General features: G+C 48.8%; 1 protein-coding gene across 1 annotated transcript in view; it reads right to left on the bottom strand.

The window, feature by feature from the left end:
- Alpk2 (alpha kinase 2) overlaps positions 1–13220 on the bottom strand; it is an 82490-nt gene that overhangs the window by 25279 nt on the left and 43991 nt on the right. The window contains exons 3-6 of the mRNA XM_060378592.1: positions 9070–12373; positions 4026–4173; positions 940–1067; positions 809–844 (exon numbers count right to left, since the gene is read on the bottom strand). Coding sequence (XP_060234575.1) covers positions 809–844; positions 940–1067; positions 4026–4173; positions 9070–12373 — 3616 coding nt within the window. The remainder of the gene's footprint in view (positions 1–808; positions 845–939; positions 1068–4025; positions 4174–9069; positions 12374–13220) is intronic.

Genomic DNA, 13220 nt, shown 5'->3' with positions numbered 1-13220 from the left:
CAGTCCTGAAATTGGCCAAAGGTGCTGTGCTGTGGCAGAGGTTACCTTAGGCTGTGGTGGTGCAGGGCTGGCTGCGAGGCTGTGTGGAGCTGCCTTGTGGCTGCGGGCAGGTTTTCCCAGCACCACATCTTGTTAAAAAGTGGCTGTGTGAGGGTAACTTAGATTGCCAGAGCAACTCTCCTAGAACAATGGTTAGGGGTGGGTGGGCACAAGTGGGCAAGTCATTTTCCTTAAGAGGGGACGATACGTGATATATCACGCTCAGACTGAAGCAGTCTGTGGTGGGGAAACCAAATGGACAGTCCAGCGGCTGCATGAGTGGCTAGGAGCAGCAGCTATTACACCAGAGAACACCAGATGTACCAAAAGACAGCACAAAAACACGTCTCTCATTTTTTTTTCATTATGATGCAATCAAACAAGGTTATAGTCTGCTCATTAGTCAAACAGAAAAGAAAACTGAAGAATCAAAACTTAAGCGCCAAAAGTAGAAATAAAAAGCCCCATGCAAGCAAGGCTTATGCCTAAAGAAAGAAATCAAGTACAAACGCCCCTGCACAATTTTCCCGAGACCGCATGGCTGCAGTTTAATCCTGCCCACAAATGATACACTTCTAGGGATCTGCAATCTACTGAGATTCCAGCGGGGACAGTGGCCCTCCCAGCCCCATGGAAACGGATGCTGCTTCATCATTCGCATCTGCAGCTCTTCCTGGGCCATCCTTTACTTGATTGGAAGGGTGTACGGAACATTGGGTGTGTTTTGGTGGGGAGCCTACCCGCCAATTGGCCAGCTCGCACCACTTACCTCTGTACTCCGTGTGACTTGAAAGCTGTTTGAGAACTGGAAGGAAACAAAGAGACGGAAGTCAGGACAGGTGTCCCTCTGGGCTGGCAGGGTCCCAGGGCTTTGACGAGCAGCTAAGAGCCGAGGTTTACCTTCAGCTGTGAGGTTAAACTCAGCAGTGACTTTTCCATAACTGTTCTTGATGCAGCAGTAATAGAGGCCCTGGTCCTTCTGACCAGCTTGGACGATGGCCAAGGAAACAGTGGAGTTGTCCCCTGCGCTGGAATAGGGGACATTAACATTCACATGCTTCATCATTCTGAAGTTGTAACGCTCTCATGAAGGAGGGAGTTAATGCCTTCCTGCCCTGTGCTTCAGCCAGTGGGCTGCCTCTCAGACTACATTCCCCCAATCGGCTAACTAAGCAATGTATTCACATACAGAGAGGACCATTGCATTGCGGTTTAATGTTCTTACTCCAACACAGAACATGAACACACAGAAGCTTCTGGAGGGCTGACATCAGGAAAGCTGGAATAACGAAATCTGAGGGCTGCTGTTAGCATGGCTCAGAATTATGTTGACGAACCAGGTATCCTGGGCATGAGGGGAATCAATGACTCTAAACCTGAATCTAAACATAGATACAGTAAGAAGCAAGAGAAAGAGGCTCCTGGCTTTACGTGAGGATTCAGAACTGAGGGTTCCCATTTGGCAGGTGATTCTGTTTTGAGATGGTGATCTCACTGTATTGGTCTCAAATTCTAGGCCCGAAGCAATCCTCTTGCCTCAGTCTCCCTACCAGTGTGTTCAGGGCCTTTAAAATAATATATAGCTTAGTGAATGTGTCCATCTACCTACTCGATGTTAGTAAGTACTATGACTACAAAGACTGACGGTGTGGTGGATAAAGATGACCATAACGATGACGTCGATGATGATGACGACGACAGACAACGGCAGCTGCAACAGTTAATGTATTATACTTGCTAAGTATCAGGCAAATACAAGATCATCTTCATGTCATCCTCAGAACAACTTAAGACACTGTGTCACAGATGTCACAGTGACATCTGTGTCACTGTTCCCAGTGAGGGAACTGAGACGCTAAGAGATTTAAGATGGACCTTAGGCTGGCTCCCCAAAGTAACTTCTGATCCCTGCCCTTAAGTTGGAGATAATTATGTCAATGGTTAGAGCTGCAACCTTTATCCAAAACCTGAAAACAAGACGCGTGGTGGTGCTAGCCTGTGATACTAGCATTCAGAGAGGCAGAGACAGGCAGATCTCTGTGAATTAGAGGCCAGCCTGGTCTACAAGTCCTGGACAGCCAAGGCTGCACAGAGAAACCCTGTCTCACAAAAGAAAAGAAAACCTTCAAACAAGGTACCTTGCTGCAAAACTATACTAAAGTACTGTTGTAGTCATGTCCAAGTGAGGATTTCATACAATGTACACTTCCGTTTGGGTTTGTCTCATAGTTTGACAACAAGCATCCACTGATCTTACTTTCTCAAGTAGCAATAAGAAGAAAGCAAACTGGTCCAACTAAGCTGTTTCTCAAAAGAAAGGGAGCAGACGTTACTGTGACTTTAAAGGCCTTGAGCACACACTGGTAACAATCGCTCCCTAGAGGGAGGTTGGGTTTTGGGAAACATTCCTTAGATGCAAAAAGACCTAGAAGGTGCAAACACTAACCTGAGATTAGACCAAGAAGATTTAATTAAAAATTGCTGGAGGTGCTGGTTAATTGTCCTTGACTGACGGTTTCAGAAAATAATTAAAATCAATAATGAGCACTTTTAAAATAAAGCTCTAGGGAGCCTTCTCAGTTTGAAAATCAGAGTGTTATAATTGCTTTGAAGCCATGAGCGAAACAAGCAGGGTAACAGGAACACTTCCAGCCAAGTGGTCCGTGGGCAATCATGTTTAGATTTTCTGGAGTGACAGTGCCAGACCAGAAACTGCAGCATACACTTGAGAAATAATTTTCCAGACACTCGTTTCAAGCACTGGTATTTGACTGAATATAGGGGCTCTTGTTTCCCACCTTTTCAGCCTATTTCTGTTAAGAATAAAGGGGTGGGAATACCTCCAAGGACTCAGGGACCTGGCCTAGGACCCCTCTAGGCAGAAATAAGTTTCTGAGAGCTGCTTAGATTAGGCTAATCTCCACAGAATTGCTTTGAGGACTTGTCAGATGAACCAGGACTTTACCTTCATTTGTTTGTTTTTTGAGCAAGCATTCATTCACTGCTGGGGCTGATTTAGGGGGCTGAATGAGGTTGTCTTACGTGTGTTTTGACAGTGATTCTCACGCTCGCCTCCTCCAACATCTGAAGAACCCGGAATAGTGTGCTCTATCTTAAGGGTGGTTGTTTGTCTTCCTCAAAAGCTTTACTTTCCTGTGACCCTGTGTCTTCCCCCCTCCCCAGCCCCTTTTGATTCTCCTTAGCTAGAGGAGCGATGGGGGTGGTTGAATTAAAAAATACCCCTAAGTAAAAGTATCAGAAAGTTTTGTGACCTTCGACCCACAGAGCTTCAAACTAGAATGCCATTCAGTATGTATCCTGGGTTTAAAACGACAGGGATTCTGTCGCTTCCTAGGAATGCACAACTCAGAGGTGGCAGAGCTGAGGCAAGAGCCAGACAGCTGGGGCTCCACTCTTCCTCTTCTCGGATATTGTGTCAGCCTTTCTTCACAGTGACAGAAACATCTGACACAGACTGCTTAAAAGGAGGAAGGACTTATTTTGGCTCACGGTTTCAGTCTGTGGCCAGCTGACTCCATGCTTCTGGGCTTATGTCATGGGGGAAGGGGCTGGAGGATGAGAGTCCTTACTTCGAGGCGGCCAGGAAATAGAGACAGGCAAGAGCCAGAGGCAGGAAGATAACACCCTTCAAGATAACACCCCAGACAACCCACTTCACCAGGCCCCACCTCCCAGGAAGGCCACCAAATTATAAAGCCATCAGGGGGCTGACCAGTTAAGTCAGAGCCCTCCATCATCTGTCAATCAAGCCTAGCTCCTGAGCCCTGTTTGGAGGGCGGGGGGGGGACAGGCGGGGGGGCAGGCGGAGGGGGGACAGGGACGGGACACTTGATATCTAAACCAAAACAGACATTGGGTATAGACTCTCTGCTTGCCTCTCATCTCTTATTTGTTATTCTCTGTGACAACCACACTAAGAAACAAAGAATCCCCGTGAAGGGCGGCAGAGGACGAGCGGACCCCACCTTCTCTCCACCTGGGCTATCGGTGTTGAATCTTTCATCCAGCAGATGGTGGAGTCTTCATGGATTTCTGAAAACTGGCAGCTTAACTTCACATTTCCAGAGTGGTCGGGAGCCATCTCAGCCTGGATCTTCCTCAGCAACACCGGAGCTGGAGACGGATGTGCAGGTTAGCGTGGCGAGACTGCCTTCAAGTCTTGTCTCAGTTAACTAGCCGCAGCGATCCGAGAGACAGGGAGGACAGTTCCGACTTATGAACGGGGCAACTAAACAGCCTGAGAGATGTGTGGCTGGCTCAGATATGACAGTAGGAAAACGAATGAACCATTCTAATAGAAAACGCTTGCTTTTATTACTTAAATTATACAGGTCTATAGTGCTCATTGGCAAAATAGAACTGGAGATGCTTTTGGTTTTTAATTTAGATTTTTGCATGTGCACCGTGGCTTTGCCGGGTGCCTGCAGAGGTCAGAAGAGAGCATCAGATTCCTTGGAACTGGAGTTACGGATGGTTGTGAGCCTCCAGGTGGATGCTGGGTATCGAACCCGGGTCCTCCACAGAGCAGCAAGTGCTCTAAATCACTGAGCTATCTCTCCAGCCTCCAATTTTTCTTCTTTAAAGGAAGAAAGGTCTGGCAGATTATTGAGGCCTAGTCAATAGGACTTGGGCCAAATAAGATGCTGTTAAATAATCACCTGATCAAAATAAGAGCTGGTGATTCAGGAGTGTAGTAAGACCTGCATTATTGGTGTAACTGAGATTAAGTTCCCCCAAAGTAAAAGACAGTTCAATAGTAAATTATTTGTTGAACAAAATTCATTCATACATGCACACATACACACACAGACAGTGAAGTTGTCTCTGAGAAGATGTTTTAGTGGACTGGAGTGTCTCACTGGCAAGAGTGATGTCTACATGAGCGAAATAGAAATGGTGAGGAAATGGACTCCCACGGGCGAGCTGTGATTTCGAGGCTGCCTCTGAGTTTAGGCAGAAATGAGGGCAGGGCCTTATGAGCAAATGTGTAATTGGTCACTGCAGCCATTGGGCGGCAGTATAGGCATTCGAACAACAGGAGGCTAGTTGGCCCTGGCCAAGAGAACAGTCCATCAGGCTAGCATTATGGAAAATGTGGTGGGTTTGTTACAGTCCAGGTGGAACTCTGCGGCTTTGGTGACACAGGAGAGCACACCATCACAGAATATGGTCTAGTCCACAGGCAAGCCAGAAGTATCAGCACGAGGCCTCATTCCTTCGGTTGCCTCAAACTTTGCTACAGTGAATGGGTTGCAATAATGATTTTCCAATTTTTCCTTGACCCGGCCGATAATAAGATATCCGAATGAATTATAAAACAGGACTGCGGCCCTGGGAAGTGGCAATGGGCTGGTCGGGCCACAGATCCCTTAACCAGAGCCTCGCTGAGATCGCAGCCAATATCTTGGGAGCTGATCACATACATGATGGGATCATGGGAGCATGAAAGGGGTGCAGAGCTCAATGATGGATTCTGGGAAACTTTAAGTCAGCCAGGACCCCGTTCCTGTGGCCGTCGAGTAGAAATGCTGCTTATGAGCAAAAGCATGGGAGGGCCGCTAAGTTTATCTTCTGCCCAGCCTGGTTGAAGGAGGACAATTAAAAAGAAAATAATTTCTGCTACAGAGCCTCAGCTTGGTGGGTAGATGCACTTGCTGCTAAACCCGAGTTGGATCCCTGAGACCCACCTGGTCGAAGTTGAGAACTGGCTTCCTCAAGCTGGTTTCACACACCCCTCTCCTCTCTCTCTCTCTCTTTCTCTCTCTCTCTCACACACACACACACACACACACACACGGTGATATAAAGGAGGCTTCCATTGCACTAAGCTTCGGATGCCAAAGAGAGGACACTCAGCGTCCCTTTCATTTCTCCCAGGATCACCTGAGCGCGTTCTCCTGCCTCCCACCCCTCCACCCACCGGAGGAGAGCATAAATCTGGCTGCTCAAAAGGAGAGCCCCAGGCTGCTTGGTCCAAGCACATACGGCAGCACCTGACATCATGGGTCCCACCCACGGTAGCGGTGAGGACCGGAGACTTCCGATGGCCGCCCCAGCACCACAAGTGAGCGCTTCTATGCTGAATTTTATTATTATTATTAAACCACAAACCAAAAAGAGGGAAAGCTGCCGAGCAAAACTAAGACCTTTTGAGGGCTCACTGGTGACTTTTCGAGATATCCATCACTGACTGAAGCTCAAAACTTCATTAAGGTAATTAGGGCTAATTAGTTAAAAGGAAAAAGCAGGTGCTTGTTGAGGGCAGAGCTGACGGATGCAGCCATCTCATAATGTAAATCCTTTCCCCAGGTCACTTCATCTGTGTGTTGACCCATTAGTGCACACAGCAGGTGCTTACTAAAGAAACACAGTAATTGTCATAGATAACTGGGGTCAACTTACAAGGAAACCAATGGTAGGTGGTCAGCCAAACCAGACCAGGCTGGTTTGCAAGTAAGGCGAGGAGCTGGGAGCTTAAAACAGCGAGAGCCAGGGTTCTCCTTCCCTTCAAGGAAAATTGTCGCTCAGAAAGGATAACCAGGTAAAGCCCTGCTCAGAAGAATCTTCTCGAAACTTCCTCTGTACTGAGGACTCTGGGGGGAGGTCAGGTGAGCGGTGGCCCCACACCCCTGAAAGAACCACATTCTTTAGGGAGCAGATAAGAGCCACTCTTCCTCCTAATAAGCTTGGCATCAACCCTGTGTTGTCAGTGACCTGGTGTCTGAGCTAAGTTGGGCACCTCTCTCCTTTTGCCTTCCATCCCCAGGCTGGAGGAGTCCCGTTGCTAGCGCCCCCTAGCTGCAGGTGAAGGAAATGACGTTCTTCACAGAGCCGTGCAAACGCCCGTGGCGTCGCTGTTTCTTCTGAATTAATGTCAGTTTGCCTTGCCTCCAGAAGCAAGGCAAACTCACAAGCCTGGGAAGCTTCTGGAACCTTCAAGAACCTTATATAAGCAGCCACAGTTACTGGGGAAGGGACCTCAGGAGCTCACTGCCAGTCAGTGTCCGGACCTCCCAGACTCAGCTTTCGTGAGTTCTCACCTAAGCAGAGGTGAGCTTGGAGACAACCATGTGCTTGTGAGTAACCCCTCCTTCGTTGTCTTGTAATCCAGTCAGCTCACTGGATCGCTAGACGAGCAGAACCACTTCTTTGACCTGTTGCTGATGCCTTACCTGGGATGAACACATGTTTATTCACGTGTCCCTAGGAAAAGTCATACCGCAAGCACCTGCGGATATCTTAACACTGAATCTTCCTCTCAGTGGCCTTCAAGGTCTTGGCCCCTGGAAACAGCCCTGCGTGCTGCATTGAGCTGCTCTGCCTTGGAAAAGCCATTGTTTGATATCTGTGTGTGTATGTGTGTCTCCCTGTCTCTGTCTCTCTTTCTCTCTAACTGTCTCTGTCTCTCTCTTTGTCTGTCTGTCTGTCTCTCTCTCTGCAGCCCGTATACTTGGGGAAGTTGCCCTGGGCTTGGCCCAAACCCTTCCACAGTAGCAGCACTCAGAACTGCCCTTTTCCCATGTGCAACTTGAAAAATTATGAACAAGAACACACCATGAATTCCTTCTTTCTGGACTGAAACACTGTTAGTGCTTTGATGCAGAGGGTCACTCTGTAGCCCAGGCTGGCATTCAGTTCACTATAAGCTTCCCTCAAAGTCACCATCTTTCTTCCCCAGCCTCCTTGGGGCTGGGACCACAAGTGTGCACCACGACAGCTGGCTTTTTGTCTGTTTGTTTTTCAAGACAGGGTTTCTCTGTGTAGCCTTGGCTGTTCTGGACTCACTTTGTAGACCAGGCTGGCCTCGAACTCACCGAGATCTGCCTGCCTCTGCCTCCCTGAGTGCTGGGATTACAAGCATGTGCCATCTCACCTGGCTTCCTGAGACCCTTTAACACACTGCTTCATTCTCTCTAGTTATGTTTAAGGCAACATATGGGCAAGGGGCTAGGGGTGGAGTTCAGTCAGCAGAGCTCATGCCTGGCAGGTATTAAATCCTGGCTCCATTCCAAGCTCCATGTAAGTGGGATATGGCGGTGCTTCCTGGGATACACAAGCTCCTGTCCTAATAACAACACGTGTGCACTAAGAACTTGACCGGATTTGTCCGTACCCTGGCAGATGACAATTAGTCTTTAACCCTTTCTGGAACAGAGCATTGGAAACCTCAGCCTCCAGACTAGGCACTCAGGTTAAGAGTGAAGAGAACTCCTCTCTTCAAATCATGACTGAGAGCCTTCTGCTCTAACACCCAGGGTCCCAACAGCTTCTTGTGTCTCCTCTTGAGACTTCTGCCAGGCTGCACGGGAAGAGGTGACTCCAAAAGAACTTAGCTTCTTTGGGGCTGTGGGATGGATGGGCAGGGCTGAAGCCATCCTAACAAAATGGGTGACGCCAGAGCCTTCGAGGCTTAAAGAACTGAAACCTGGGTAGATTCACGTCCTGGAGACGGTGAGCTGGGAAGAAATTTTACACTTAAATTTCAAAGAAAAACCAAGAGTCCCTTAAACCACACTTAGTGGAGGGAAAAAAAACCCAACAATTAAAGAAGAGCATCTCAACTTGGGCTGAAATATTTCTTATCTACCCTGCTCAGCATATGGTCATCTTAGCTACATCAGTGACTCTGCTGGAGTTTGTTGTTGTTCTTTGTTTTTAAAGAGGCTAATTAAACTGAAAAGCAAGGTTGCCAGACCCCTTCCCTCAAACGCGCCAGCAGGCAGCCGCTCACGTGTACGTAATCTGCCAAGCCCCCTGGGAACTGGGTACAAGTTCGGATCCTTGAGGACGCCCCGTACCCTCCATGGGAAACCCGAGTGCTCAGAAACCTGCATTCCAACAAGCCTACCAGTGAGTCATGCCTGCTCATGTTTGAGGACCATGGGATGCTTGGCCACAGTCGTGGCATTCCCACCCACCTGATGGTCCCCTGAGCTGACAAGGACTCAAAGGGACCCAGGAGCTTCGGGCCTAGCCCCTTTGACAATGCTAAAAGCAGCAGGGGCTCACCTTTCCCTTCAGCTTTGCAGGGGGCCTTTTTGGGGTCTTTTTTCTCATCGGTGCGGGACAAGGACTTTTCAAACTTAGGTGTCTTCCTCATTATGGAGTTCTTTCTCACATTTTCCCTTTCCTCCAGTCTGAGTCTCAGGGCTGCCACCCTGGAAAGAATTTTCTTCTTTACCCCTGCAGCTAAGTGTCCACTCCCCAAGGTTTCTTGCTTCTTCTTGCCCTCCTCTGACCCAGCCACTGCTGATAGAGTCCCAGGCGCCTTGCTGGTCTGGACAGCCATATGCTTCTGCTGTTCCTCTCTGGACTTTTTCCCAATATCCAGGGCGGAGCCCTTTGGACACAAGCTCTCAGGGGCTTTCTCTGACTCACATTCTCCTGAAATGAAAGCCACGGTCATTGTTGGGGAGTCAGATGAGTTTAGGGGTTTGGTTTCCACAGTTTGAAGCTCCTCTGATTTCAGTTCCTCAATGTCATGGCTTATTGACAAGCGTGTGACATTTCCTTCAGGAGATGGAACACAAGGCGTCTCCGTGAGGTCATTTGAAGAGGGCACATGTTTCTCACACTTGTTCGCAACAGTTCTTTCTTCCTTCCACAGATGAACTACATCTGGATGGTTTCTGGGCTCAGATCCACCACAAATGTGACCTGTGCAGATGTTGGTATCCACCTCGACAGATGTAGGAGTCATTCCTGCGAGACAACTAGAAGGAGGTGACATGGGGGAAATTAATTCGGCCTTGTCCTTTCTCCTTTGCCCAGCTTCTCCTAGGCTTCCGTCACCACCAACTTGTGTTTGGCTCATGCTGCACACACTTGGAATTTTTTGTCTCTCTTCACCAGGACACTCTGCTTGTTGAATGGTGGCTTTTGCTTCCACCTTTGCTTCATTAGGCCAGCTTTGCCTGGCATCTGCTCGCTCTCCGTCTGCATGATTTTGGCTGATTGTGTCTTCGTTTGGAATGATTTCTGCACTGTCCTGGGGGTGTGGAACCTGAAGGGTAACAGGTTGGACGTCTGGGCTCAGACACGTGTTTCTATCAACGGATTCCTTTCCTTCAGTGTTGAAGTCAGAGGGCGCTGGCCTCTCAGACCAGACACACTCCATCTCACCCCTGTCATCGATGGGGTCCACAGAGGACTCCAGGATCCCAGCGAAACTCACAAACTGCTTAGCGAAGGCAGGGTGGCGGGCAGGGTGGCACAGCTTCTGCCGATTTTCTTCCTGTTCTTCATTCATGACCTCAACGCTTTCCACCTCTCCGGTTGTGTAAACCTCTAATGGAGAGTCTGTGACACCTAACTCCTTTTCCTCAACAGGGTCTACAGATGACTCCAGGAGTCTGGGTTGGCCCAGACCCTGGGGAGACAGACTGCTGCAATATGTTTGTCTGTCTGGTGCATTGCCTGCGCAGGTACACCTGTTGGCAGCAAAGGCTCTGATAGCGTCAGCTTGGGGACTGGGAACCCAGGCTACCACTCCCAAGGCACCCGGCTCAGGCCTGGCAGCGCCCGTTCTGAGGATGTCGGGCAGAGTCCAGCCCCTACCAGTCGCCGTGAGACCAACTTCTGCCTCCCTGTACCCAGAATGCGTCACTTGTTCTGGGGACCAGGTTTCAAAAACAGGAGCTTCTAGAGTTATGATCTTCACCTTGCTGCCCACGGCCCAACTTCCTAGTTTAATGTCGTCTTTCTCTCCGAGGAGGGTGTCAGGGAGAGACGGAACACTGCTTACCAAAGGACCGTCTTCTTCTGCAGTGTGCTCAGCCACCCACGAGACACCGGCCCTCGGGTCTGAGTCACACCCAGTCTCTTCCCTGGAATCTGCCAGGGAGTGCTCGAAGGGTTCCGCATTGGTCTCCTGTTGCGTGGCAGCTATGGAGGGCAAAATTTCTTGGAAATCATTTGCAGAAAGAGAGCCCTGGTAGGATGTGCTCTTCGGTTGGGCGCACTGCTTTGTTCCACTTCCCTTTTCTTGGAAGTCCTCTTCAAGGCCTCCGCTGTGGGCTCCCTCCACAATCGGGCTCTTATACCCAGGCTGGTTATCAACGTGCAGAGAACTGCTATGCAAACTCTGTCCCTCAGGTGATGACAGGTGGTCATGAGCTCCTGGAATACTGGATGCTGGGACAACAGTCTCCCTCATTTCCTCACTTGTGGAGCTGTTTAAAGAATGACCTGACTGTATGTCGGAAAGAGACTGGAAGTCATCTTCATCTTGAGCCACACAGGAGGCCTGGTAGGCACTGTCAAGAAGACTGCTGTCCTCGGGAGCAGAAACAGCATGGCATTTGATTGTGTGGACTTCGGTGGCATCAGTTAATGCGTCCTCACTCTCCCCTGTCACCTGATGATAATCAGCACTAGAAGCTGATTCCATGGACTGCTCTTTTGGGCACTGGCTGACAGGGCCGTAACTGGCAAGTGTGTCTAGGGCCATCAGAACACTGAGACCAGAGCCCCCTTCATTAACGTTCACAAAGGAATCGGTCTCAGAACAAAGGGGTTGTGCCTCCCCGGGCCCGCCTAAGTTGCAGGGTACTGTGGAAGAGAAGATGGAGGGAGAATTCCCAGCATCAGTTTCTCCCTCAGCGTCTTCGCTGGCCTCCTGCGACACGTGCCAGGTGAAGGTACTGGTGAAAAGAGAGGACTCATATGTGGACAGTGGAGACTCCGAGCCTTGTGTCTGAAGAACAGCCAGTGTCTTGTCAGGAGATAAATCACGTACTTTGCTTTGACCTTCTGTCAGCTCCAAGCCCATGGGGCAAATTTCTTGAGACAAATATTTATCAACTGCTGCTCCAGCAGGAAGATCCATGGTATCATAACATGTTTCTTGGTCACCGGCTTCAAAACACTCCATCACACATGCAGCTTTTCTGCCCCTTGACCCACTGCCCACATTTTCCAGGGTGAGGGAGGGAGCAGTCAGCTTAGGGAGACCAGCAAAAAGAGCCTCTGGCTCCCTGCAGTGGGTACTGTCACCCTGAGGTCGACACACCAAGCGTGGACTCTGCGACACTCCATCATTGCCTTCTAGGGCACACAGTTCATGTGCTGGTCCTACCCAGACGTCACCAGGCACGCTGTCTTCTCTGTTTTGTCTGGCTTCCTGCTGGGGGCCTTGAGGGCAGCTTTCCAGCCCCAGGTGTTGGGCCAATGATGCTTTTTCCTTGTCAATCTCACTCAAGTTGGAGACAAACTTTGTTGTGGTGCCGGGGAATGTAGACTCCTCAGCAGGCACAGAGAAAGCCGGGGTCTGGTTGAGATAAGTTCTCTCTTCAATGGTTTCCTGAATTTGCATCTAGAAAAAAAAAAAGTGGTATTAATAGAATTGTTCATGGGAGAGGCCACAATAGGACTTATCTGCAGTCCCAGGGGTGCTAATCCTTGATAACTATAATGAGGGACAAGGACCATAGCAGAAATGACTGAAATCTGAACATTAATCCCCAAACTCACTCTGGCTATTACAGACTTCCTGGGAAACTGAATCTAAATTACTCTGTGTTGCAGAGGACTGGTGCCCAATCTCATCATTATAAGCAAAATGCCCCTGGGTAATCATCATGTATTTAATGATTTTCCCCCCTCTCTCTGTGGAAAAAGGATGAAAATAAATTGAATGGTAAACTAGTTTCAAACAACTCAGTCACAGCAAGACCTGTGGGCATCTCTCTAAAATATGATTTTCATATTGTCATTGCAAATGAATTTGACATTTCTTACAAAGTAGCAATTGGCAACTTTTGTCCCTGGAATATTATAGTTTAACTGGTTAATAATGCTACTAAAGGCATAGAGGAAGAGAGAGTCAACATGGTGATGCATGCCTGTTAATGCTAGCACTCAGAGGGCCAAGGCGGAAGGCCTGTCTGAGCTCAGATGTTCAAAACCAACCAGGACAACAGAGTGAGATTCCCATTTCAAAAATATATGCCAACACGAGAAGATGGCGAGAAAACCCTCTCCTCCTTCCAAATACCTCAAGTGTAGAATTTCTTCGGTTCCCTGGAACTTCAGAAAGCCAAGCTGGAAAAGAGCAGAGATAGGCCTGTCCTTCAAGCCTGCCTCCAGTGGAGTAAGGGAGATTTGATTGGCTATCAGTGCTGCCAATCATTTCTGACCAAGAACAGATTTAAAAATTCTGG

Source organism: Meriones unguiculatus, chromosome 2 (genome assembly GCF_030254825.1).
Source record: "Meriones unguiculatus strain TT.TT164.6M chromosome 2, Bangor_MerUng_6.1, whole genome shotgun sequence".
Lineage (NCBI taxonomy): Eukaryota > Metazoa > Chordata > Mammalia > Rodentia > Muridae > Meriones > Meriones unguiculatus.
This window is presented reverse-complemented; position numbering and strand designations above follow the sequence as displayed.